Source organism: Nesoenas mayeri, assembly GCF_963082525.1.
Source record: "Nesoenas mayeri genome assembly, chromosome: 1".
NCBI classification, from domain to species: Eukaryota; Metazoa; Chordata; class Aves; order Columbiformes; family Columbidae; genus Nesoenas; species Nesoenas mayeri.
The window spans coordinates 94099958-94127045 of record NC_137541.1 but is presented as its reverse complement, the minus strand read 5'-3'; the positions used below and the strand labels follow the sequence as shown (position 1 = coordinate 94127045).

Here is a 27088-nt window from a genome sequence, read left to right as displayed (position 1 = left end):
TTATTTTACAATCCGTGGCATATCACTCCAAGCTTGTGATTTCTTTTTGGCCAGTTCAAACCATGATGGCTGATCCGCAGCAGCATTACTGGCTTTCTTAAAGTGGCTTATTTCTTCTTTATCCACGAGTGCTGGTGACGGAGCTACTGTGAATAAAACACATGGACATTTCATGTTCATGAGCTGTGTACCTACACACCCTGGCTCTTTCATTAATAACTTCTCATGCCTTGCCTTACAGTAGAAAATCTTTACATTTCACATGGAAGCTTCTGCAACATGTTATTGAGACAATAACCATTCTGTGCCCAAAAAAGAATATGCTGTTTTTCTAATTCATCAATATCTTTTGGTCCCTAAACTTACCAAAACCAACAGCATGACCTGGATTCCTTGCCATGCCCTGTGTTTAACACTCAGGCCAAATAAGAGAGAGTCTTTTCATTAGCAAGAACATTCATTTGCAAATTCCTCCTTCACCCAGCCCCCAGCTAACAGGAATTTTATTACCTTCCAAACTTCTGTCCTCCTTTCAAATTTGAATTTACCAAGTAGATTTAAAGTTATTGTGGAAAGACTGATGGGCAGACAGTTTGTGATCACACCATTCCAGCTTGCTGAGGAAACCACATTAAAATTGCACAGTATTGAAAATAATTTTCCATGCATTTTACATTTTACACCAGGATAGTGCATCTGGAACCCTGTCCTGTGAAACAGCGCAGTGCTCTCAATTAATTTATTTCAACAAGAGTTTTGACTATTGTGCAATCAAAGTGGTAAAAGGAAGATGCCACCAAACAAAACCCCAGATGCGAGTGCTGAGGAAAGAGTTTGCCCCTGTTCATGTGAGGCTGGGAAAGAGATTAGGATCCAACCTCTATGCCTTTTGCATCAAACTCAAGCAAGATTTCTTCTGACAAGGTTGTGAGATAGCAGCCTACATTTTAAGCATTTTATTTCCTACCAGGAACATAATGTGACGGTGAATTTGTTCTCAGCAGCGACTCCTTCACTTCAAACTTTATCTCTTTCCTCTGTTCTTCAGGAGGGGTTTTAGGTGCCAAGTGTGAAGGTTTGCTCCATTGCTGCTTCACAGACCCCTAGACACAGAGAGGGATAAAATCCAAGTAAAGCAGAGAGAATGACACCGGTTTGGAAGAGCACAAGCAAAGGGAGTGGATGTGGTGCCTGTCACAGTCTGAAGCCCAGTGCGCTTGTCTCACATTGGTCTCACATCTCTCACTTGAGCTGATACCTGTACAGAAAGCTCCAGTGATTTCATGTTAGCATTCACAATACTCAACTTTACAAATTAAAACTATCTGTATCTCATATTCATAATGGTATCTATGAGTAGGTTATTATAGTCTTCAACGCAAAATGTATTCCAAACCCTTTGCACACTTCTACAAACATATATAGGATTTGGAGACAGCCTTGTTCTCTCATGTTTTCCTTCCACCTCCCACATTTTGTGGATTAGTGCACTGTATTTTTGGAGGGTTGACAGTATAATGTATTTTTGGAGGGTTGACAGTATAATGGATTTTCCATTAAAAAAAGAAATCGAACACATCCTCCCATGGATTTTCTTGCCAGTATCACAAACTAGCCTGAAGTGATGGTGCCTGGTGCCATGTGGGAGAAGGAGAAAGGTGGAGTAGTACAGTGGCACCAAGCCTCACGCACGGCAGTCAGGAGCATCTTGGCATGTTTCTCTGCTAGCTGATATAGGGAAATAAAATGCATGGCACGAATTTTAGGGAACATTGCCAGCTAAAATCTGGAGTTTCCTATTCTGACACAAACTGTATTTTGGGATCATTTAAACCCTTGGTGTTTTAAATGGTATGACAATGTTGAACATTATTGCAGTTCATAATCTTGCCTAGACATTTTATTAGGTGTTATTTCTTGTTAATGTAACCACTGCTATTTTTCGCCGTCTAGAGATCTCTTATTCCTGGATATAATACAGCTATCTGGGTGTCTAAAAGCACCAAGTCTGAAGCAAGAAAGTAGGCCGTTTGCACTGGGAATGCTATGCTGCTATAGGACACAAATGCTCCTGCATCAGTGCCGGGTTCTTACTGTGCACCGGGTGACACAGGCAGCACTCACAGGCTGCTGCTTCCCTGAGCCAGCCCAGTACCAGGGAAGACTTCTCAGTATTCTGGATTAATGCCAAGCACTTCTGTGAGCACAGCTTTATCATCTGAGAAGATCACTTGCTACAGATTTCACCCTCTTTTGCATGGAATCTTTGGAGAGGCAGCGTCAGCGCATATTCCACCACATGGGCGTCCGAGTTATCCATATACAGAGAACCAGAAATTATATCTTGGCACTGTCTGCAAGTGCAAAAGTTATTTTTATACTGTTTCACTTCTCAAGGCTCTAAAAATTGTTACCTAGGAGCTTCTGGGACCGAGCTGTTCATTCAGTGTTAAATCAGTCAGGAGGTATAGAAGGTTCAATGAAATGCTGTGCTTGGAAGGATAGTTAAAGAAAATGTATTCCCTCTGTATTGAGAGAGATCTGAGATGGTAGAGTTTAGCACCTTGTTTGGGGTATTGTAGCATGCAATGCACACGTTAGATCTGGTAAGTATATATTGGGCACCTAAAAAATTGTACACACCTCACATAGTTCCAGAACTTCTCAGAGATATAAAATTACTTATCTGAGCAATGAGGTGACTCTGAATCTGTAACACATTTCTGAGAGCAGTGTCTTTGTTACTTACAATTATACTCATTAAGTATCTGTAATGGTTATGGCATGAGTGATAATATAACAGTAGATTCAAAGAATACTAGAGGAAGGTGACACAAAAGCATCATGAATTTGTATTGTAAGTACCTCTGCTCGTTCCTTCTCTTTATTCTGTTTCTCTATGTCTGACTTCACATCTGGAGCCACAGGTTTTTCTCTGTCGAGTTCCTGCTCCTGCTGCATGCCCCTCTGCTTTTGCCTCGCGATGGAAACCCAGGCTGGCTCTGTGGGGCTGTCGGGATCTCTTCCAGGGTCTCCAGCAGCCACGGGGGAAGGCATGCTTCTCTCTGTTGGCAGGTGATTTATGTACATGGTTATTTGAAAGAGAGATGTCATTAGCTCGTGCTTGCTCAAGATGCAGATTGGTCCCAGGACATGTGGCCAGCTTGGGTAAATAGGAATTCTGTTTAGTTTGGTCTCCAGGGAGCAATATTCCTGTGCTCACTGTTTCAACTTACCGTTTCACTGGTGAAAAACACTTTGCATCTTTGTTCAGCTACAGTCGCAGTGTCACTGCTCTCACACGAGGGAGAGGCAGAAACCCATTTCCCAAAGTCTCCTCCTTCTACCTCCTCCTCCCATCTGCTCTGTGGCCTCTTGGAGACAAGCAGCAGCTGGTTCAAAGCTGGACACAGCTGGACTGCGGTGCTGCAAAGGCAACCCGCTCCCTGCTGCCTCTGCCCTCACCCCTGGCACTTCCCAGAGCCTTCGCCTGGTCCCTGCCCTCCTTCCCCCGTGTTGGGAGCAGCCTCCCTCGCACGGCCCCATGATGCCTGTCGGTCCTGTGGGTGACTGAGCATGAGTTCGTGGTGTTTGAACATACAGAAATGCTGCTAAAACCACAGGGTTAAGTCACGGTCTTTTCATGTGAGTTTTACTGTGACTTATCCCTGCTGACGCTGACCGTGCTCTCCATTGGGGCCAGCCACTCTCATGGTGCTCTACCAGAACTGAGATTTCAGCGAGACAGGGAAATAAAAGCACTTCTAGTGTAAAGGGTCAAAAGTTCTGCCCCGTTGTCCTCACAACTGCTACCCAGGAACAAGAGGTACACAGAGGTACGGGAAAGTGAAATACCCTCTATGCAAGTATTCTGTGAAGGAAAATCCTGCCTGTATGGTGAGCAGAACTATATCAAGAGGAGAGACCCAGCTTCTCTGTTGGCTCAAGCCCTCAGGTTCTCCACTTCTTCATTGGCTCACAGTGCACTCAAAATTCAGTTTTCCAACTGTGTGGTTTAAAAGACGAACAAGAACAGCACTAACACCCTTAGAAACACGTTAGAGCCACGTCACGGCCTTAGGGAAAAATAATTTAACTTCTCCCAGACGTTTCTGGCCACTAACATACCCAAATTTACAGAAGGCTATTTCAGAGCAGAAGTTAAGCTTCTCATCTTCAAATCACATGTGGTCATGCCCCTAGGAAAAGTTACCTAGGTAGCATCCTTTGCAGGGACCCAGGAGGAGGCAGACCCATCCAGGAAGGATTACTGTCCCAGTGTGCCAGCCTCCCTCGGGCCTCAGCTGCTGTACTGGCACAGAGCTGGGCCACCCAGCCACAGAACTCCATGGAGATGACAGATGTTTCTGGAGGGCTATGGTCTCATTTAGAGGAACGTGGCCCCAATCAGGAAAGCAGGCAAATGTCTCTGAAGGCACATTTGAGAAGCCTCATGAAGGCAGAGGAGATGAAAAGGATGATGCTCTCCCAAGAGCTGGAGTCTGCAAACTCAGGCACATTATGAAAGCCCACAAACTTCCTTTGCTCAGGGACTTTCTGAAGTCATTTTTGTACCTCACCAGAGACAGACTAGTTATTTGAGCAAGAAAACAGTGTAAAGCCTATGTCAGCTAAAAACCACAAAAAGAGAAAACACAAGTTTTGCTTTAAGGCCAAAGCAAGATATTTTGCCAGCTGATGCCTGCATTTCCCTTCGTGTTCACCTCATGTGATCTTGCAGGGAAAATTCTGAGAGAAACAAGCCAGAAAGTCCAGCTGTGCAAATGCAGCACAGTAAAGCAGGGCCCCTGGACACGGGAAGAACTTCCCCCTCTCTTGCACGTCAAGTTACTCCAATTCTCTGCATCCCACCTACACCCCAGCTTTCCATGCCAACAGCTGTTCCTCCCATATTCTTCTTCTCTTCACTAGCTGCCCTGGCTTCATTTTTATCTTAATTTACAGGATGATAGAAAATAAGATTGGAGAGATCTCAAGATGTCATCTGGTCTATCCTTCAGCTACAAGGCAAGATCAGTTGCAAGATGATTTTCACATAAACTGTTTCCTGACAAATATGTATCTAGCCTGTTCTTAAAACCCTCCAAACACAGGACAGATTTCAGAGTCTCCTGAGACAACCTGTCCTATGCCTTTGCTCTTCTTTTGCTGCCAGATCTTTTCCCTGTTTGGTAAGTTACATCTTCCTTGCTTTAATTTAATTCCTTAACTTCTTCCCCTGTACACTATAGACACAGGCAAATTACTCATAGCCTCCTTGTGGCAGCCTTTTATGCATTTGAAGACTCAGACCATGTTTTCCCCATTTTTAAAATGTTTCTGATTAGTCTTATTCTCTAGATCACTCTTGTGTTTGTAGGAATTGTCCTAATTTGGTCCAAATCTTCTTCAAAATATGGTGCACAAAACTGGCACTTGAGATGAAATGGTGCTGGCATCAAGTGATATGGAAGTACCACCTCACTTCACCTGAGATGGTCTCCTGTACACATCAATCAGTATGATGAGTTTCTTGCAGTATTGTATTATTTCTGTTTTGTCTTTAGTTTGTGAGCTTCAGATCATGTTACTTCCCCCCTGCTTCTGTACTTGTGCATCACATTATGTTCGCACACATAACAGAACTTTTGACTTGTCTGTATTGAAAATATTATTTTCAAACTACATTTCCACTTTCTCAAGATAATCCTGATTTCTATTACTGTCCTCCAGTGTGCCCACAGGCTTTCCAGCTTAGTAATACTTGCAAATGTAATAAGCATGCACTTAGCTCTGTCACCCATGCCATTAAATATACTGAATAGTGTCACACCTAATATGGCCACCATCTAATATGACAGTGAATCATTGGCTGGCACTCAGTAGCTTTGCATCAATGCAAGGAATAGCCCCACCAAGACTATATTTATAGGAACGTCATGATATTTATAGGAATGCCCTATGACACTCGCTATCATTTGATTTGACTGCTCTTGACGAAGCCATGTTGGTTGGAACTTGTATGTATGTTATCTTGTAGACGTTTTCAAATAGCTCAATTATTTCTTTCAGTGTTTCATATTAAGTCAAGTGGTATATAACTCCTTTTCTCCATCTCTCTCTTTTCTCTATCTCAGCTGCCTTTTCAAGAAGTGTGACCTTCTGGAGTGCCCCTTATCTTCCACAATTTGCCAATATAACCACTATCAGGTGAAGGACTGCTATCCCATCTTCTCTGAGTATCCAATCTAGTTGAAGATGTCCCTGCTCATTGCAGGGGGGTTGGACCAGATAACCCTTGAAGGTCCCTTCCAACCCAAACTATTCTATGATCCTATGATCTTAGGACAAATCTCATTAGGACCATTCTCAGCAGACCCACACAGTTGAATTGATATGAGGTCTGCTAATGCATCTGCCACCACATTCTCTCTTGTGCTTGTAGCCCATGCCCTTGAACCCGTCTGTACCTTTTTAGGTCATGAGCAATTCAGACAGGATCTGTTAGTGGATTACCCAGTAAAGCCAGGTGCCACGCTCCATCAGTTCCCAAAGCCCCACTGTGATACAGACTGACTGCCAACGCTGAAGGTGATGGTGATGTCTCATCTTCCTCAGAGGGGAGGATCCCTCACACAGTACATAAAGTAGCTTTTCACTTTAGTTAACTTTTATCCAAATCAGTTAACTAATTTTCCTAGCATCCTGTAATGAATAACCATCCAACGTTTAGGCTCAGTATTATGAAGATGTTTCCTCACTGAAGCCTCCCTGTGCCCTGCTGGACTCATCTTGTAAATCCATCCCATCAAACAGACCCTTCTTCCCATGTACAGGCCTCTTCTCAGCCCAGAGAAGACTGGCTGCTTCTCTGACCATCCAGCTACAGGCACACCACCACACACATCCTTTTCCGTCACCTTTCTACTTTCTTTCACTGTTGGTAATGTCTCGGTGCTCACAAACACCAACATGTCACCCTGAAGGTCCTTTTCAGTCCACCCACCAGCTTTCCCATGATGTTAGGAACCAGGCTTCTCCCTTGACACTCCTATTGATGTATGTCTTAGAATCATAGAATCATTTGGGTTGGAAAAGACCTTTAAGATCATCGAGTCCGACTGTTAACCTAACACTGTCAAGTCCATCACTAAACCATGTACCTGAGCACCATATCTCCAAGTCTTTTAAACAATTCCAGGGATGGTAGCTCAAGCACATCCCTGGACAGCCTGTTCCAATGCCTGACAACCCTTTCTTAGTCTCTCTGATACAAAATCACCCTTTGTGTTTGGTCCCATTTTCCCTCTCACACCACAAGAGCTTTCGGTAAACACCAACTGAACCGCACATTGCTCTTCCTCTGCTCCCACCACACAATCGATACCAACAAAATGACTGCTATGCCCAGGCTTTGTTTACTGCACTTCATTTGATGGTCTTATTGCTGCCTGTGCTCCTGTTTCTCTGTCATCCTCATGGATTTAGGATTCATCTTCCTGTTATTTTGATGTGCACTGCCTAGCACAACGGGGTTCCCAGTCACGCAGCAACATGTCTGGAGGCTGCTATTATAAAAATGTTTTTCATAAGGCAGATACTCCTAACGAAGGCACCAAGCACTTTGGCTCTTCAGACAATTATCCCTGATGAGACGCCAGACATCCTAGTCATGCCAATTAGGAGGCAGCCGAATTAGAGCCAAGTATCATCCCATAAGAGATGGTATCAGAATGCCTCTGTGATAGCAGGGAACAAAAGCTCTTTATTTTATATGTATCTGTATGGGTCTGACTTAGGACAGCAGAGTACTATCACCTACAGAGGATCAAGAGCTTCTGGGAGGGGCTTTCTTGTTTATTTAAGCAATTATGTTCTGCCCTTGTTCCTGTGAAAGCCTTTGCTGCAGAAAGCCAGGCAGGCAGGCAAGGCAGGGAACGTGCCTTCTCTTCAGCAAAAAAACCCATCAGATGCAACCTGTACAGGATTTGCTGCCTCTTCTGTCAGGCAGAATTACTGTAAGGGGTAGAAGAGGTATATTCACTATTTATTATCTTTCCCATTTCCCAAAGGTTTTACATCCTCCCACCTCCATCTAGAGAAGGCTTCTTGGCAGTATATAAGCGCCATTTTTCCAGCCATAAGGATGAAAGGTGATGAAGTAATCCAGGTGAAGTAAGTTGGCAGTTTGAGGTGATCTGAGACTGTCCTACGGAGCTCTTGGTACCCTGAGGGGCACCAAATGGCCAAAAGCTTTCTCAGGAAGTGACTATTCACAAGAGAAGTGCTGCTTGCACATTTTCTTCCTTAGTTCAGTGACTGCCTGACCACCTTGAACAAGCCCTCCCTACCTTACCTCATCCACTCATGAGACAGTCTGCACACTTTTATGGTTCACCATGTGGCGAAGCACAGTGTTTAAGGAACCAGACAGACAGTGGAACCAAAAGTACTCAAAAGCACTATCTAATTCCTGCTTCTGCTGTATATGGTGTGCACAACAGCTGGCACAGCAGTTCCCAGCTGGTAAATGCCACTTTTAGGGTGATTACATAGTACGAAATGCAAGCAGTGGCATCCTGCGTTGACAGCTGTGTGAGTCCGACAGGCCACAGCCACCACAGACGCGCCGTGTTTCACTTCTCCTTCGATGAAGCAGGGCTGAGCCTCTTGCTTCTGTGTTACGCTTGGGAGACTTCCTGAATAAAACTAAATTCTGAATCATATTCTTCAGTTCTTATTACAACATGTTATTTTAAACAATATGCTATTCAACTTGTTATTGAATAAGTTCATTAGCTAATAAAGGATATTGCTGGCAGCGATTTGTCTTTTGTTCACTCACAGTTTTAACCTCATGATTGGATGTTTCCCTGGTCTCCTTAGAGCTGACTTGGCCTGAGGCTTTCCAAAAGACAAGCGAGCCTCCTTTTCCCCTCAGGATAAGTCACTGACAAGGGGAAGATACCAGGTCAGGACTTGTCAAGCTGCTCTGCCTGTAATGTCACCACTTATTAAAACTAGCATTTAATGTAAGCTGCTGAGGTCTTCTGCTGCCACTTGCAAGCACTCCCAGAGGCTGCTGAAGTCCTCCCTTCTGCTCTTCACCACAGCCACCAAACACACAGACAGTTGCAAGACCAGCTGCTTCATCTGCCTTCTCCATCACTTCTGCAGCTTCCAGACTGACCACTGAGGATGAGCCCTGAAGCCAATGAACCACAGCCACCTTCTCCATTCCCTCCCCCACATCAGAATCAACCAAGCTCCTCTCCGCTGGGTCACAGAGTGGCAGGGCTGTCTGCCTCAGTGGTCCCTCAGGATTCCTCTTAATAATTCCCCTGCTGCAGCCTCATTAAGTGCAGGTATCTGTTTCCTTCGGTGCCTCACTAAAGCACTTTTTTTTTCTTTCCTCAGACTAAAGCTCTGATCTTATAGATGAAATCTGTTCTGCCTAAATATTGTGGAAATGAATGTGTACACTTCTCATTGATAGTTGGATAGTATCCTTTAACATGTGTCACACTGGTTGTGTGAACAATAAGATGAAGATAAAACATTAATCTTTATGTACAAAACCAGATCTATGATTGACTTGTTATTCTGCATTCGTTTATACACACACACACAGAGTGAGAAAGAAATACATACCTATTTCTGTCTATTGACAGACAGATATACTCAGTGTGTTCAAGTGTATCTGGGGGTGTGTGCGCTGCTTATATGGGTAACTACTGCAAAGACGTATTTAAACATTACCCTGAGATTTAGGGATTGATTATTTTTTTTTGGAGATGGCCTCAGATATTGTCGTACCTGTTTTCTTTAAATCTAGAAGCCTTTGTGCACACAAAATACAGTAGACGTTTCATAACATTTATATCTCATACCTGAAAATGAACATCTTATGCCTGCAAGGACTTCGGAGAGTGGTTGCTCTTTACATACATCCGTGCAGGCAAAAGGTCAGAGGCAGAATATTAGAGCCTTTTGAAAGTCATACCTCTAACAGCAAGCAAAGCTAACTTGCGGATTCCCTGCGTATTTTAAAAGCAAACATACTCAAAACTATTCCAAACAACTTTATACAGGGAGATAACACCCCCTGTATACAACAGTGTCATTGTTTTATAACACTGCTTATGCATGCATATTTAATTTCACACTGTTGTATTTTTGCTCATTTATAAAACACCAGTTATTTTAAGAAGGGCTTTACAAATGCATATGACATTTAGTATATCCTGGCCTACATATTTCCCTTTGTTTATTAAAGCACTACATGCATTTGTGTCAGTGTACACACCCACTTCTTTAATGTCAGACAAAGCTATTCTAAAAGATTTGACTAATATTTCTGACATTTCTTTCTTCTCTAAGCTTCTCTGTGAGGTATTTGACTTTTGGTTGGATCTATACCACTGATGCCAGGAGAGTCTTTTTTACACAAGAAACTGCTATGTTTGCATCAAAGTCTATTTCACTGCTGGAAAACAGCCATATTGCAAAATAGCCTGACACAACTGAAAAAGCAACTTCTTTTGGAAAAAAAAAACCTAAGACAGATTTCTTCTCAGCTGTAGCCAGGACAGCATTAAAGCAATGTCTTTTTTTACATAGAGAGAAACATTTTTCTTGTCATTTCAGAGCCTGTATTTGCCAGACAATACACACCACTTTCATTCACTGTTATGTTCACCGTCTCTCCCTGAGCTCCTTTTCTCTGTTGGAGCATGTTTCCCTGCTACAGCTCCTCAGTTACTGACTTTTATAAATCCTAATATTCACATTCACCCAGGTATTGCTTATGGCTTTGCTCCTGTAACAACCTGTTAGTGTATGTTAATTGTTTCTGCCCTTTACAGGATCTACAGCAGAATGTATCAACCCCAAACAACACAGCTTAACCTTTTAATTCCTACAAATACTTGTGCCTTCGGTTCCAGAAGCTTAAAAATTACTCCTTCTGGGGTGACTAATTTCACAAAGCCATTGAAGAGCCACCTTGCAGGGTGACAGAGGCCTGGCAATCCCCAGCTAGTTCTCCAGAAACCTCTGGAGAGCAGGAGCACTGCTTTCTCTGGGGTGGTGAGCCGCCATCCCTCCCATAGCCTTGGGTACCAGGAGTGCTAAAAAAGCTAAAAAATGGACTGAACGAACCAAATTGCTCTGCTCACCGCACACACAGCAAACTGACCTTTTTGAGATGAAAGTACATGAGAAGGGAACTGCAACCCCTTACATCACCATTTTACAGTTCATCTTGTTCAGCACAGGGATTTCCTAACATGCAGTGGGAAGAAACTCCTTGGCAGCATAAAGTGTCTCCTGATGGTGACCACAGCTCTTCAAAAGGGCTGATGAACTCAAGGGCTAGGAAGGGGCTGGGTGCCAGTGTTAAGGGTAGGTGGACAAAATAAAGTGGGTGTCCCAGCCGATCAGGAGGCCAGAGATGGCTGGCAAGCCGTGCAATCTACAAAGGGCCGTGCTGATCACGCTTGTCAGATTTCTCCTGCTCCCGACTCCCTGGGCTGAGGCACACATTTCAAAGAACCTAAAATGCATTTGGGCAGTGGTATTGCCCCACTAAGCCTTCATTGCGTCTCGTTGCTCTCCTACATCTTAGAGAGGGCCATTGCTTCTGGAGCCACAGTGCAAATGCCCTCACCAAGGCTGGTGTGGTGCCAGGGCAACGAGAGGAGGTGAGGACACCTTGTTCACCCACAGCCAGCTGAGGTAGGTGTGGCAACTTAGCACAAGGAGGTACTTGGTCAGATGTCTAAGCAGAAAGGTCTCCCGATGGGTAGGAAGGACCCCACGTCAGTTTGAAGCAGACTCCTTTGTATTTAGAATTAAACTATTTCTGAGTCTGGCATGCCCACATATCAGAACCCCTTTACCAAGCAACTCAAAGTTGGAAATAGGTGGAAAACTGTAGCAACTTTGCTTAAGGTGATAGAATAAGATCAGTGGGGCATTAGATAAGGAAGAAGACTAATGACCACTGCAGACCAATCTGAACCACTGTGTTAGACAACCCCAGGCCATATAGATTTGGTGTAATACTGTCAGGTGGAGAGGAACATGTCCAAAACAGGGCTCCTTGACCTGCAACTCCAGGTTCAAACTCCAGGTGTGTGCAACCCTGCCAGTGGAGCCAGGGAACAGCTCCCATCTGCAGACCCTGTTTTGCAGAGGACTATCCTGACCCTGGAGGCAGGAGTCTCCTGCACCCCAGGGCTAAGGAGCAAGAAGAGAAGCCTGGAGGAGAAACGTGCTCCCCAGCTCCATTTCTTTCCCTTTTCCCTTCTCCAGCACTCGCTGTCTCCTGCCCCACTCCCGCTGCAGGCACCAGGGGCTCAGCAAGAGGGATGAAAAGACAGGCCATGTGCTGGAGTGCTGGTACCTCTGCTGCTTCCCTCTGTCCTCTGCCAGATCAGCCCTACCAGCCTCCTCGCTTGTTCCTGGTATGACCTTCCTCAGAATCTCAATCAATCAGAGATTTGGGCATCACCACAAATAATTAACTACTCCTCAGGGCAGGGCACAGGGCCCTTAAGGGAGGGCTGGGATTACACAAAGTGGGAGCACCTTGCTCATGGGGTGCAGGGAGGATCTGGCTGGATTGCTGTGGGAGCCTCGTCTGGCCATGAAGGCAGTGAATCCTTTATGGCTGCGGAGAGAGAAGGAAGCTGTAAGCATGGCCAGACCCCTGCAAAACCATCTGCGATTCCGCAGCAGGTGACAACTGGAATCAGCTGTCTGGGGCCAGGAGGAGGCTTTTGTCACGCTACAGGACAAGTAGCTTGCTGTGTCCTGAGGTCTTCTTTTGGCTTGGTGTTTCCCTGCCTCTAAGGCCCAGAGACTGACCCCAGCTGGACTAGAGCAACTATGGAGGGGAGCTCTGCAGAGGCACAAAGAAACCTTTTCATTGACTTGGCCGCAATCTCCTCCTGACATTCTTAACATCAAACTTGTGACCAGACAGATTCAGGGCAGGGAATGAAGCTTCTCGCACTTATCAGAAGATGGAAGGATTTTTTTTCCCTTTTGGCTGTTCTCTGAAGTAATGAGCAGAGGTCTCCTGCTAGAAATGCTTGAGCATACTTCACCTCACTTGTTTACTGTCGTTGCAAAGACCTCAGACAATGGTGCCACTTCCATTTCTTTCTGTTCCCTGCCTGTAGCACAAAGCATATTAGTCTCCAGAGGACTGTTTTTTTGGTTTTTTTTTTTAACTCCAACCCAATTATATCATACAGACAACAGGGTGAAATTTAACGATCTGCAGTAGACAGGATCTTATGGTTTCTCTTGGCTTTAAACTCCAGGAAGCTGCATGGTAGTTATTTTTTTGTTTTTAAACAAGGAATGAGTAATGATAAAGACGGATAAATGAATGAGCAAAGCTCACAGGAGACAATAAATAAATGGCGTGTTGAGCATGCCAGGCAGTTACTAGTTTTTCTGCCTCAATGCTATAGTAACAAAGAAGGTCTAGAGGTTTGAGTCACTCATCCCATGCAGGGCACTCCACTTAATATGTGCTCTGGGCTTTTAAATTGCCATACAGCAGCTCTGAATGGGGATGCATAGTGGCTTGATATTTCTGTTTCACAATACTTGCTAATGCACTTTATTTTTTGAGTGTCACTTTGAACATCCTTTAAACAATTCCTTGAAATGCAAAAATCATAGACAAAAATAACTTATTCTCTCTGCTGCTTCTTCCCTGCTGTCCTTCTGATAATCTTTTCAGCAAAGGAGAATCAAGGAGCAACATCACTGAAGGCAGAGCCGTCAGCTCACACTCACCAGTGCTGCTATTGACAGGACAGGGCTGCCTCACGCTCTCTCACCGATAAGGTCATTCCTTGTGAGTTAAGACAACTTTATAAAGTAGTGGGAGTCTTACCAGGCAGTTTACAAGGATTTGGCTTTTTCTCCAAGTCTCTATCTTCATTTCTGGATTCAGGAGAGTGAATTGCTTTGTCCTGCTTCTCCTTGTTTGCAGCAGTATTTGGAAGGGTGATGTTTTGTAAGGCTGGCTTTTTAGGCAATGGAGGTTTGCTACTAAGCTGTTCAGAAGACTTAGCTTTGGGTTTGATCTTTTCATTTAAAGAATCACCAATATTTGTATCGGCTGTTTTTTTGATCTGTGCCTTATCACCTTTCAGAAATGAAGTCAATCCCTCATTTTCTAAATTAATCTCTGCACTGTATCTTTTAATCCCTTTTGATTCTGGTGATGAGTTGTCTCTATATTTCAAGGACAGTGAGGTGGATCTAAGTTTCACTTGAAAAGGACTTTTATCTTCACAGCTTGGCTGGTTCTGAGGTATCACTGAAGAATCACTTGGCACCGGCACCGCATCGACAGCCGGAGAAACACAGCCAGCCAAAATTTCTGTAGGTTGGCCTGAGTTCTCAGAGTTGGACTCTGGCAGCCAAGCCTGCTTTTTGTTGCTACTTTTTTCCTCTTCCAGATCTGATCCCTTCTGCAAATCTTCTTTCCACTTCTCATTTCCCAAGGAGACCTTTTCTTTGGACAGGAAGAATCCAGTATTTAATGGGCTTTCCAACTCTGATCTTTCTGGGAAATGTAGGCTTCTGGTCCTTGGTCTCTCCCATGCAGAGGAGACAGAAAACTTTCTCAAGGCATTGAGTTCATTGGCTGCTTTTTCAGCTTTCTTCTCCAAAAGTTGCTCCTTGTGGACCAGCAACTGACTGTTCTCCTTACCAGAAGCAGCTGCCTCTTGTGCTGTCTTTGTTTCCTCCAGGGAGCAGGAAGCAGATGGTCCCATCCATGCTGAGGAAGCAGGATGTGAAACATGGAGTGAGTCCATGGGCTGGAAAGAGCCTATGGAAAATTGCTTGCTGGACTCTGACAACAGAGCAGCTTCTTTCTTTGTGTCTTTATTACAGGGCATTTCCACAGGTGTCTGTTCATCCTTCTGTATATTTTTTTCTGACCCTTCCAAGCAAACATTACTATTCTTACTAATTGAAATATCTTCTTCAGATGCTATTTTATTTACTGGAAACACAGTAGGAGGCTCCTTATTTTCTTGATTTAAAATATTGATTGACACATCACTCACATCCTCAGCCAACAAAACTGGTGTTTCTGAGGAATCCTCTTGCTTTTGTACTTCTCTGTCTGGACTAGAGTAGGAAGACGTTGCAGAATATTTGCCTCCTAAAAGCAATGAGGACTCAGACTTCACAGACGTTGTTTCCAGGGTTGGTTGGCAACCCCCTGGTTTATTCTCTGGTAGCGGAACTTCCTGTGCAACAGCAGACTCAGAAGTGGGCTGAGTCATCGCTGGTCTTGAAGCAGGAGGAAAGTCCTCAGGCATTCTGGGCTTCAGCCAGGAAGCCACATCCTGCGCTGCAGCTGTGCTGCATGGCAGTTCTTGATTGCTGGCTTTGAATACAGCACATGGCATGTCTGTCTCCCTCTTCTTTTCATCATCCTCTTCTTCTTCTTCTTCTTCTTCTGGGGTACAGCTCAAATCAGTCAGAGATTCAGACTGGGTCCTCTGCAAGAAAGAAATTCAGAAAGCCCCATCACCATGTACAAATTCACTTTTTTTCTTATTTGTCATTACATTTATAAGCGAGATCTTAGAGAGGAAGGCAATACTTGCCTCCAGTGCTGAGCTTGCTGTTTTGTCAACCTACATACTGGATGCTTTTTTTATTTAAGCAGATCCTGGAATATGTATTTAACTGATATAAAAGCAATGAGTGACACTTCCTCCTGCACAATTAGTGCTTTCATGCCTTTGTAGATGGGAAGTTTATCAAAACAATGGCCATTGGGCTGTCCTTGGCACTTGATTCCTCAGAACATACTGGGTATGTTGTGTTGCTCTCAGGCAAAAAGCAGCACTTGAAAGAGAAAAATCTGTCCCTTTGTATTTTGCTACTCTATACTAGCATTAAAAATAAAACAACCCATTCTTCCTAAAGCATGATTCCAAAGAGGGAAGGGTACAGAGAAGGAAGATCAAAAACCTAACAAGTCCGTCTGGTTACGACACTTTATGCCAGCTGAGTCTCTATCCCATATGGCGGTCTTCTGTCTTATCCCACTGCCAGCGAGCATTATAGCCTTGCCTCCTTCAAGTAGAGGACTTCTTTTCCGTTCAAGAGTTAGACTATTAGATAAAAGTTTATAAATGCATATGTAGTTATCTGTGAGGTCTTTTGATTAAGCTTCAGGTAAGGACTGGCTAAATATACAGGGTTATTTGAAAGCACATTATGAAGCTGCTGAATATGCACTTTCATATGGTCCCTGTATTAGCTCACTGTTTCACTGTAGTTTGTTGGGTAAATACCTATTCTGAATGTAGGCCCTAATTCCAAGAACACAAAACTTGCACTCTGAAGAAACTTTTAGGGTTCTCTTCCAACTTCTCATTTTGAAAGTGCAATTGCAAAGACAGAGCTGCGATGCCACCTGCATTCACAATCCACATACACAGGAACATAAATGCACAAGACATCGGTCAGCAAGAAGCAAGGTGTGCAGGAAGAGTTGGGCAGGAAAATATTAAAAATGGTATTATCAAAAGATGTGAACACCCTCCACGAAAAACCAGGAGGGCTCAGTCACCTGGCACTTTATGGGCACACTGGACAAAGCAATTATATTTTGGTACAATGTTACAATGGAAGAAGAGGTTTGATCAGTGAGCAATTGCTTTACATGCATTTCCAGATAACTGGCTTCATTATGGTGCTCTATCGAGCTGAAAGATCACTCACAGATTTTGCAAAATACAGCATGTGAGTGAAAGTAATACTTAGAGACAGAAGAAATAATATTCCTGGTATTAAGTAAGCCAATTGAATGGCTTTAATGTGTTTAAAACATTGAAAGAAACCACAAACAATAAAATAAAAATACTGTAGTAAGAGCTACAAACTTTAGTTTTGAAAGAGGAGAGAAAGAAGAAAAATTAAGCTATGCCCCTCATAAAATATGAAAAAGAATCTGATAAATGGTGTTTTAAAAGGATGGCTTTCAAAACAACATTTTAAAAAATAATATGCACTTTTAAACAGTTTTTAATAGTATACTTTTTTTTTTTTTTATGGAGACTTATTTTAAGTCTCTAGTGCACTTAAAGGGTTTACAAGTTTCGGAGCAGGGAGAGAGCTGAATTAAGAACAGACCTAACAAACAGAATTCAGTTCCAATTAATAGGTCACAATTTATTCTTTCTGTGCTTTTTCAAAATATAAGCCAAATCATATTTGGGAAGTTAAAACATCTCCATCAATAGTCTCTCAAAGACTCAAGATTTTACAGGATCTTTCAGACTAGGAAAAATACACAAGTTGATCATAACACTTCCAAAAAATTTTTTTTCAAGTAAGAAATGAAGCTGTCAGCCCCAACTTCTGCATTACAAACAAGATACTAAATTGTATTGCATGGTAGATTTACGAAGAAATTGTTATAGAAATTCATAATATTTAATCTGTTCCTAGTGTCTACTCCAGCTATGTAGCCTCATCAAATAATAACTGTTAAAACCCAGTTCAATATGCGGGCCACAATCTGACTTTTCTTACCATATCTGAGTTTGAAATATAAAGTCCAGTAAGAACTTTCTGGTTTGGTGTCAAAGGTGACACTGCTTATTTTCAAAAGTACCTGAGAAAATCTTCTCATTTTGCTGGATCTCTGATTCCGGGGTTTTATTAAAAGCTTGTGTTTAGCAGCAGAATTGTCCAAGCAAGAGGAAAGCTCAGGTGGAGTGTCAAAATCAGCTGCAGGCGAGATGGGACTGTCAGATATCGGGGGAGTTCCAGTTTTAGCACCTCCATGCCTGGGGAACAGCTGACTGTCTGTAGAGCAAGATCTAGAAGAACGACCCAATGTAACCTGAAAAAAACAAAATGAATCCCCAAATAGAGAATAAAAAAAAAAAAGACATAAAACAAAGACATGGTCATAACAATTCTACAAAGAAGAGGCCATGTTTATGGGCATTTTAAGGTTGCTTCTTTTTCTTTTTGACATCTCTTTAAAATACATTGTATTTCCTATTGTTGCATGTGGAGTATCAGTGTTAGCAATTCTGTGTTTTTAGCTGCTTGAATACCATGGTGTACTGTCCACTGGAAAGGACCAAGTCACATTTAACCAGAAGAACTAAAGCACACAAATACACAGCCACCATGTTTAGAAGACAGATTTATGAAGAGTATTCAGTTTTGGAACATAAAGGGCCAGTTTCCTTTCTGCATCTGTCCTCCAGCATCTGTGCCTGGGCTCCTACCCACAGATAGGCTGGGCTGGAACATCTCTAGCTTCCTATCCTTCATCAGATCCCTTACAACTCTACAATACCCTCCTAAAGACAAAAGAATCAAATGTCAATGGTGTTGACACTTAAATCACCTCATGTATTTATATCTGTAAAGTAACTAGGAAGTTTAGCCAAAACATAACATTTCATTTATAGACTATTCTGGGGAAGGAAACCACGGGTAATTCCTACTAGAGGCCAATACCCCATCTAGAAACAACTCCTGAACGCTCCAAGGGGTGCAGTACTTTCACAAAGCTGGAATTCAGCTTGCCTGCGCACTTCACCAAAACCTACCCCAGTCTCAGGGCTGATGCAAAAAGAAGACTGAAAAATTTATGAAAAATGACTTTTAAAAGGTTTCTTCCTTTATCTCAGATTCAGTTTCTGCAAATAGGCAAAAATATTTCCAAACCATCTGTTGCGGCATTAACACGACCTCTGACAACTCATGACCACTCCCTTCACAGGCTTGAAATTCCAGTTCATTTCATTAGAGGAGCTTTCCTCCTTTGCATGCCTTCTTCTGATGGCTTTTTTCTTCTTTCTTCTTTCTTCTTTCTTCTTTCTCCTTTCTTCTTTCTTTCTTTTCTTCTTTCTTCTCTTTTTTTCTTCTTCCTTCTTTCTTCTCTTATTTCTTCTTTACTTCTTTCTATTTTCTCTGGAGGCAGTATTTTACTGAGAGGGTTGGAGGGGAGAAAGGGAGAGCAGGATAGTGTTCATTTTATTTAGGGAGGGAAAAAGCATCAGTGTTTTTTGCAAGTGGAGTTCTGCATTATGCACTGCAGCCAAAAGATACTGTGTAGTGTGGCAAGGGCCTGCTACAGCTTCCTCAACAGCCAGGGGAAAACTCCCATTGATTTTAGCGGAGGCTGGATCCACAGCTTCCGATCATGGTTTCTATTAAAAAAAAAAAAAAAAAGGCAAAATAGCTCAGCTGTGCTGAATAATGAATGCTCTCATTAATTTTCCCTCTATAATACCTACAGCCTAGTACTCCAACATGACTAATGTACAACAAACGATATGTGGCTGCATTATACATTAGTATCTAACAGTGAATACATTGACATTTCAGCTCCATGATAAAGATGCAGCACATGTTTCCTTTCAAGGCATGTCATTGTTTGACTGCCTTTCTTCTGGCTTCTGCTTTTCCTCGAGAGCTTTCCATGTCTCTTGTTGGCAGTGCTCTGTGTTGGCCATTATGCTGGAAAATCAAGAATCTGGTTTGTTACTTAAATTTCAGCAGCCCAAATAAATGCCAGGTTGGAGCCAGCTGTAGAAGTTGTCTGTCCCATGAAGCCTGGCTCTGGTGAAGTCTGATGGAGAAGGGGACAGATGGCAGATCCCTTTCTCCAAATCTCACATGCACATGGCTCAGTTGTCCTTCAGCTGGTTGTGCTGGGTGGCACAAGGTAGGGCATCATGAGGGAACCCCATCCCCAAAGCCTAGATGGGACAGACACAATCCTTTTCTCCCTTTTTCAACCCAGGAAAGCTTCCAAGACACAGCAAGGTGCCACTGCTGCCCAAAACCTCAGGGCTGTGTTGTGCAAAACTCCTCAGCCCCACGAGCTGGTCTCCTCTGATTTCTAGAAGCCCGGCTGATCTCTCCGAAATGATGGGTAGCCGACCCTGCAGTTTTGGAGGAAAGCCTTCAGATGGGGATACTTTCCGGCTGTGCTCTGAAACTGGACTGGGATGAAGAGAGCTCTGAGCTCAGTGATGGGGCATGTGGAAAAAGCTGAACAACCGCAGAGTCACCACTGTGTCTCAGGAGTCAGTGAGTGAGTCAGAGTGATGTTAATGGAACAACAGGGAGACATAAATCCTCCTGTAGCAAATGTGCATCTGGACTGGGCAAATTCACAGTGAGCCTATACCAGTTTTCAAGAAATACCTTTTTCACATGTTCTCTCATTTTTTTTTTTTTCAACATACTAAAATTTCCCTCCATATAAGCAGTTTTTCAAACAGCTTCATGTGAAATCCAACAAGTGTGGCCAGAAATCCCTGCTGAGCCCTGCTGCAGCTGCCCTTGAAATACATTTTGCGTAATTAACCAGGAATAGTCAGCTCAAGACACACTTCTCCATTTCCTTTCTGCAATTCCCCTCCACCCCTCCTTCTATTTCTAGAAAATGCTTTTTCCTTTACCCCCTATGTTGTTTCCACCATGACTCCAGCTACAGACAACTACAAGGGACTCTTCAGAGCCTTTCCAAACTGCCCTTTAATCAGCCAGAAGGGCTGGCTGCTGATTGAAGAAAGCCATCTATTTGCCTGTACTCATGCCCTGAAAACATCACTTCAGGAAAATTCACAGCTTGCGGCTGGCTCACGTGGCCAGAATCCGACTGAAGGCTGGACCTCTGACTCCTGAGCAGCGGTGTCAGCCACCGCCACCAGGCAAACACTTTCTGTATCAGTGTGAGGTAACCTTGTACTTAAAGCAAGGGTCTGGGCAGATTTCAGAGGATCTAGATTTTGTTCACAGCTCCTCAACAGGCTTCCTCCTTTACCCTACGTGTGGAACCCAAGCAGCCTTTCCTGCAATTTCCCATCTTTGAAAAATGGGATACTGTTTCAACATCTAAGTCTAGTTGGTCACGCTTGGAGATTAAATCATGTCTGTAAAGTTTGCTAAGGGATATGAGCTGTTCTAGAGAGCTTAATTTTTATCAACGGGAGATTACTTGGCGTCAGAATTATGTTGATAAATAATAATAACTTTTAGGTTAGATGGACAAGTATTAAAAAACACAGCAAACAGACAGGCATGCAATTACACACACACACACGGTTGTTTTTTGCAGCAGACAGGCAAAAAAATAATATTTATATCTTACATGAAAAAAAACCCTTAATATATGTAATTGGTTGGCCCTTAATACATTTGGCAGAAGTTACCTGTTCTTCTTCTTCACTGCCTGTTCCAGCTAAACTCAAAGAGCTAAGGTGCTTGTGAGAGTCAGAGAACTGTGGGATGGAATGAGGAAGAGATTCAGTAAAAGATGACAAACAAGCTGGATATACTTGCAGAAACCATCTACACAAAGTGTACACAGGAACTGACAATGTAAGTTGTTTTTCTCTGTAGTCTTAAGGATTAGCAAGGACACTGCAAACATAAAGTGTAAGACATGCAGATAAAGAATGAAATAATGTATAACAAAACTATAATTTAAATTGAAAAAAATTTCAAATTCTTTTATGTTTCTTTTTCTGATGACAGTCTAGAAAAACATTAAAGAAGAGATCTCTCTTGTCAGCACATTCAAGCAAGAACACAGCATCCCCATGCACGCGCACAAACACATCCTCTCCTTCCTAGTTCTGCATTTTCTGGCATGATATTTATATTTTAACAGGAACAGGGATTCTAAGTAGCTGTTTACACAGAGAGATAGCATTTTCCCATTTTGAGTAAGGTAATTCAGGCATAAAGTAGTGATACATACAGCAAACCAAATAATTTATTCTGCCTTCCATGCATAGGTATAACAATTCATTAAACATTGATTTTTGTCAACACCAGAACTACTCACTGTTGTTGTTGTGCCTGAATTTAAGTTTTCACGGAGCAAAGACATTTCTGGAGGGCTCCTGGGTAATCCATCATCCTCAGAACTGGTCCCAGCATCCTCTGATCGCTTTGCATGAAGTCCAAATGGAGGCGGAGGTCCCAATTTCATGGTAGGCTGGAGTTTCAGCTTCAGCGTGGCATAAAATATATTAGCATATGATAGTGATGGAGGTTTCCCCAGCACATTTTTTAGCTCAGGTCAATGAGTTACCTTTATTTTAACCTCACAATTAAATGATCCAGAGCACAAGACATCTCACTTGAGGCATTCTCTTAGGCAGTCAAACAACCTATCCATTTTTCAACTATCATTTAAGTAAAGCAAGATATAATACTGCTGTCTAATTAACAGACGTGATATTTAATGTAAGCTGCAGACAGATATTACTTACTAATCAAATGTTAAAACACAAATATTATCCCAAAAACTCAAGCCTGGTAAGCCATTCCACTTCTTGCATTTGAAAAAATTACGTTGTATAAATTACCTGTAAAGCTCTAATCCGATCAGAAACATTTTCTTGGGAAAACACTCTTACTGGCCTTGCAGGCTCTTGCCCAGTCTCAGGGATGAAAATGCTATCATGTGACAAAGCTCTGCTTCCCATAATGCCTTTATGTCTCCTGGAATAATACAACAAACGAGTGAAAGCACACAGACTTTTTTTGCCAGTCCTATTACTCTAAACTCAGGTGATGTGTTAAACATGGAGCAGGAGACGGGTGTGTAGCACACATCACACACCAGAGTCTAGACTTCACTGTGAACCAAATACAGTCATTCAGGCTAATCTAGGGAACACCTTTAAAAACCAAACAAAAGCTTACAAATGCCGTTATCTGCAACATTAACAAACTGAAGCAAGGTTAAAGACAGTTTAACCCCAGCGACTGAGTTATATAGTATGGAAAAGCTGCTGCCCCTTGGCTGGCAGCCAGCAGCTGGGTGGTGTGACAGGGACACAGGTGAGCCCAGGTGCAAAGTGAAGGGAATTCATACAAACGAGGCTGTACTCGAGATGGACTGACTTCTTGCTAATGTAAGACCAGGTCTTGCAAGTGACTGACCAACACCATAGGAAGAATAAGTACCTTTTACTATTTAAGTGTGGTACAGCATTTAGCATATCTCTGCAATGCAGCTCATTAAGAAAAATATTCCAGGCAATATAGTTTTCATATAGAACCATTTGCATAAATCTTTACCAGACGCTTACAAGGTCCAGTGCTCTGTATCAAGATCCCCGGGATTTACCTTTGTGAGCCTGAAGGACACATTTTTTAATGGACATTCTTTGTGGGCTGGTGAGAGGAAGCGAGAGATGCTTTGTGGGTAGCTTCTCTCATATTCTGTTTCCTGCTTTTGATGCATGTGGTGCCGTAACTTTTTTTGCAAATGTTACATGTGGGGCATGAACAACTTGTTTCCTCGTGGCAATGGTACAGGAGACCCACAGACAGACAGCTTGCTGCTAGTAGGTCTCTTGTGCCCATTTTCATCAGCTCTGTTCACAGCCTGAGCAGGGACCAAAAATACATGCACATGGCATTTCTTCTAGGACTCCCTTCTTTTAATTTTTTAAAGTAAGACAGCTATGAATTGGCAAACCAGAACACAGAACTGCTTGGGTTCATGTAAGTATCAAGTTAACTGAACAGACACTCTACAGAAGCAAAAAAGAAAGACAAGAACTGTGTATTTTTGGATCTTAGAGACTGTCATAGGACATTCAGCAACATAAACAAACATGGCAGAAAATAACATTTTCCTTGCAATGGCTGCTATAAATATGTTTGATAAAACAATAACAGGAAAAAGTTGATTTGTATTCCTGCTGCCGAAGGAAGGAAAGCCTGCTGCTTCTGCTTAATGCATTACAGACATTAGAAGAAGAATTTATCTAAGTGAAAACGTGATCTCTGCAATGATTCCAGAGTCAGACAGATCTATAGCAATTTGCAAGATAAGTGCCAGGCAGGGCTGTGATGGCTGCTCAATGCACCGACATATTACAAAGACTGTAGCGGCAGCCAGATAAGCAGCGTTGTTCCATGTGCACATTTACGCCAGTGTGCTACCTTTGCTTTCTCTTTCTAGCAGACACGCACCTCCCAGATGCATAGTGGAGGTACCTTGGATGTCTCCTCAGATCATGAGTGCTCGAATTGATTTTCCTTCCTTTCAAGGAATTTCCTGGTCTTTGTCTGTCTAAGCAAATACTAAGGAACAATAAGGTATCAACCCTGCAAGTAACAGCATAGGAACATGGCAAAACCAGCCAAAGATCGTACCCACTCGGACATGACCTTGTTGAGTTGTCCATGAGGGGGAGAAAATCTGAGCATCCATTTTCTTATAAATACGTTGTCAAACAACAACACTATAGCTCACTGTAAGACCTGGTGCTGCCAGCCAGGAACCCCTGGGGCTTCAAGCTGGACTGTTACTGTTGCCAATGCCACAGAAGAGAAAAAAAAATCGTTAATAATTTATTTTGGTTGTTTGGCGCTGCCTGGTGGCCGTGTTGTATAATGTCATATTAACTGGCTGGTATGGTTTGCCTCTCCCCATCCCTGGGCACAGCAACATCTCTTGCCTGAGGACCAGGAGGCTTGTTCTGAGAGGCACAATATCTGTCAATGCAAGGACTTGCTTTTTAGGCAGCCAAGGGGCTCCTCAGTCCATCTCTCCATCCAGGAACACATTTGAACTTTAGGCTGGGTTTCTCATGGTTACCTTTCAGCAGTGAGGAACATTTTGGCAATGCCTGAATGAAAACAGGATTTTCAGAGGCAAACAGATACACAGGCCTGGTCTAACTACAGAGGTTTAGCCACAGGTATCTACATCGGAGCTGGTCACTCCTGGCTCCCATTTACATTCAGTGGGGAGAAATAGAATTGTAGAACGTCCTGAGTTGGAAGGGACCCACAAAGATCATTGAGCCCAGCTACTGTCCCTGCACAGGACAACCCCACAGTTCACACCATGTGTCTGAAGGTGTTGTCCAGTCTCTTCTTGAACACTGTCAGGCTTAGGGCCGTGACACCTCCCTGGGGAGCCTGTTCCAGTGCTCCACCACCCTCTAGGGGAAGAACCTTTTCCTCATGTCCAACCTAAACCTCCCCTGGCACTTGTAGAGCCTGGTTCACCTGAGTAACTCCAGAGATCTACACTAGAATGCCACAAGCTCTCTTAGAAACGTTGACTTCTCTCTGCCGATTATAAAAGGCAGCTGGTGACTAACTCAGATGCAGACATCTGTCCTTTGGTCAGACGAATCCCATGTACACAGAGGAAATAAAGGCTTCGCAGCCCCTGGTTGCTGCTGATTTCAGTTCCAGTCATTGCCTTATCCCTTCCTTGCTTTCAAAACCTGGTGTAAATGGCTAGGCATCTACATTTCTTTAGCAATCCTTAGGAGTTGCATCTTAGGGGAATAAGACAATTCTGGTAAGATACAAGCTGAGTATCTAATTAATTTTTAAAGATGGAAATTACATTCTTTTGAAACAGTAACCTAAGGCTTATTTATGATTAAATGAAAGCTTTTTTAGTTATTATTTCTTGTTTTTCACCATCCAATTCCCTTGCGATTTCTCTTGCATCAGCCATTTTAATTTGTACTTTCCTAAAAAAGGCAACTGTTTGAGAATGCAGCATTCTGAACAAGAGAAGGAAGCAATTTGGGGTGTATTTCACCTACAAACACTGTAGCAGTTCTGTATTTGTTTGCCAGCTAGAGTCCAAAGACTTACTCAAGTTCATCTTCAGAATCATCATTAACATGCATGTCATGAGAGGCTGCAACGTCACTTGTTGACTGGAACAACTTCAGACCACTGCTCCCAGAAGACGACGTCTCTTTCCTTTTCTTTTTACCAAAAAACTTTTTGAAAGATTTGAACTTTGATTTTTTCTTTCCTAAGTGAAGAGACATAAAGAAGATGCAATCAGCAGCATGTGCAAGTTTTTGGAACAATAACAATTCCTTTATAATTTCTGCATAGGTGGATTTTTTTCATGGAAAAGGCAAAAAAAGTCTGCTCTTGCATTAATGTTTTTCAAGACTATACTGATAACATGAAATTACTACTATCTTGGAGAATGGATTGTAATGTTTATGACACATAAGAAATAATTTACAGTGGAGAATCTTTCTTAACAGAGTTTCTACTTGCTTCTTGAGAAAATTGGAATGTGAAGAAAAACTGTGGTATTAGCAGCCTGGGATACAGTTAGAACAAATTACGACTTGGAAACTCACTGCCTTTGTTCAGCAAGCTAAATAATGAAGATAAGGACAATGTTACCAAAACCAATTTAAATGTAGAAAAGGCTTACATAGGTGGAATGTGCAGTGTCAAGAGGCTAATGCTTTTAAAAAAGTCAGTTTTATAATACAAGGCAGAATATTTTGAATGCTAATTACAAAACTCAATGGATCACAAAGTACTAAACCAGGAATCAAGCAATAATCTTGAAAAGCAATGCTAGTCTGCTTACTGAGGAAAGACCTTAATTAGGACCAGTTGCAAGCTCTGTGAAAGGAGCTAAATCAGAGTTTCACACAAGACAAGCCAACGACTTGTGCCTGTCCCATATAAGCTGGCACAACAGCCCTGTGAGGCATCCCTGCTAGCACTTCATTTATTGTCAGATCTTGTTGGGTAAAAAAGTCAACTTGGTCACAAGATGCTACAAAAGTTTTACTTCAAGTCTCTGAAAATGTCAAAAATAAAACAGCTCTTGGAGACAGGAGGAGAGAAAGGGAGAATGTGTTCTCTAAACAAACAAATTCACTTCTACGATGGAGCTAAGCCATTGAAGCTCGAGGAGTCACGGCACTTTTCATTCACTGGGGAAGGCAGCAATTCTACCTGAATTGTCCTCTCCATCTCCTTCAGTCTCTCGCATCTTAGGGTCCATTATTCTTGAGGAACTCATGTGACAGCCACTAAAGAACGTAGAAAAAGTGTCACTCAAATCAACAAAATAAAAGTACTCCACTATATATATGTATACACAGACACAGGCAAGTTATAAAAATACAAAAATGTAAAATAATATATTATGTATAGGCTTTTATATAAAAACACATAGGCAACATGTGTCTAAATACATATACCTATATATAAATACATATACAAAATAAAAAAATATCCTATA

At 42.5% G+C, this 27088-nt stretch overlaps 1 protein-coding gene across 1 annotated transcript; it reads right to left on the bottom strand.

The window, feature by feature from the left end:
* On the bottom strand, positions 1-26866 carry CRACDL (CRACD like; the record flags this gene model as incomplete). Its single annotated transcript, XM_080350559.1, has 10 exons — positions 1-146; positions 968-1103; positions 2866-3065; positions 13916-15542; positions 17672-17902; positions 21243-21311; positions 21881-22045; positions 22407-22542; positions 25678-25843; positions 26800-26866. The coding sequence occupies 10 exons, from the start codon at positions 26864-26866 to the stop codon at positions 1-3; spliced, it is 2943 nt and encodes a 980-aa protein (XP_080206685.1).
* Positions 26867-27088: the final 222 nt, after the last annotated feature.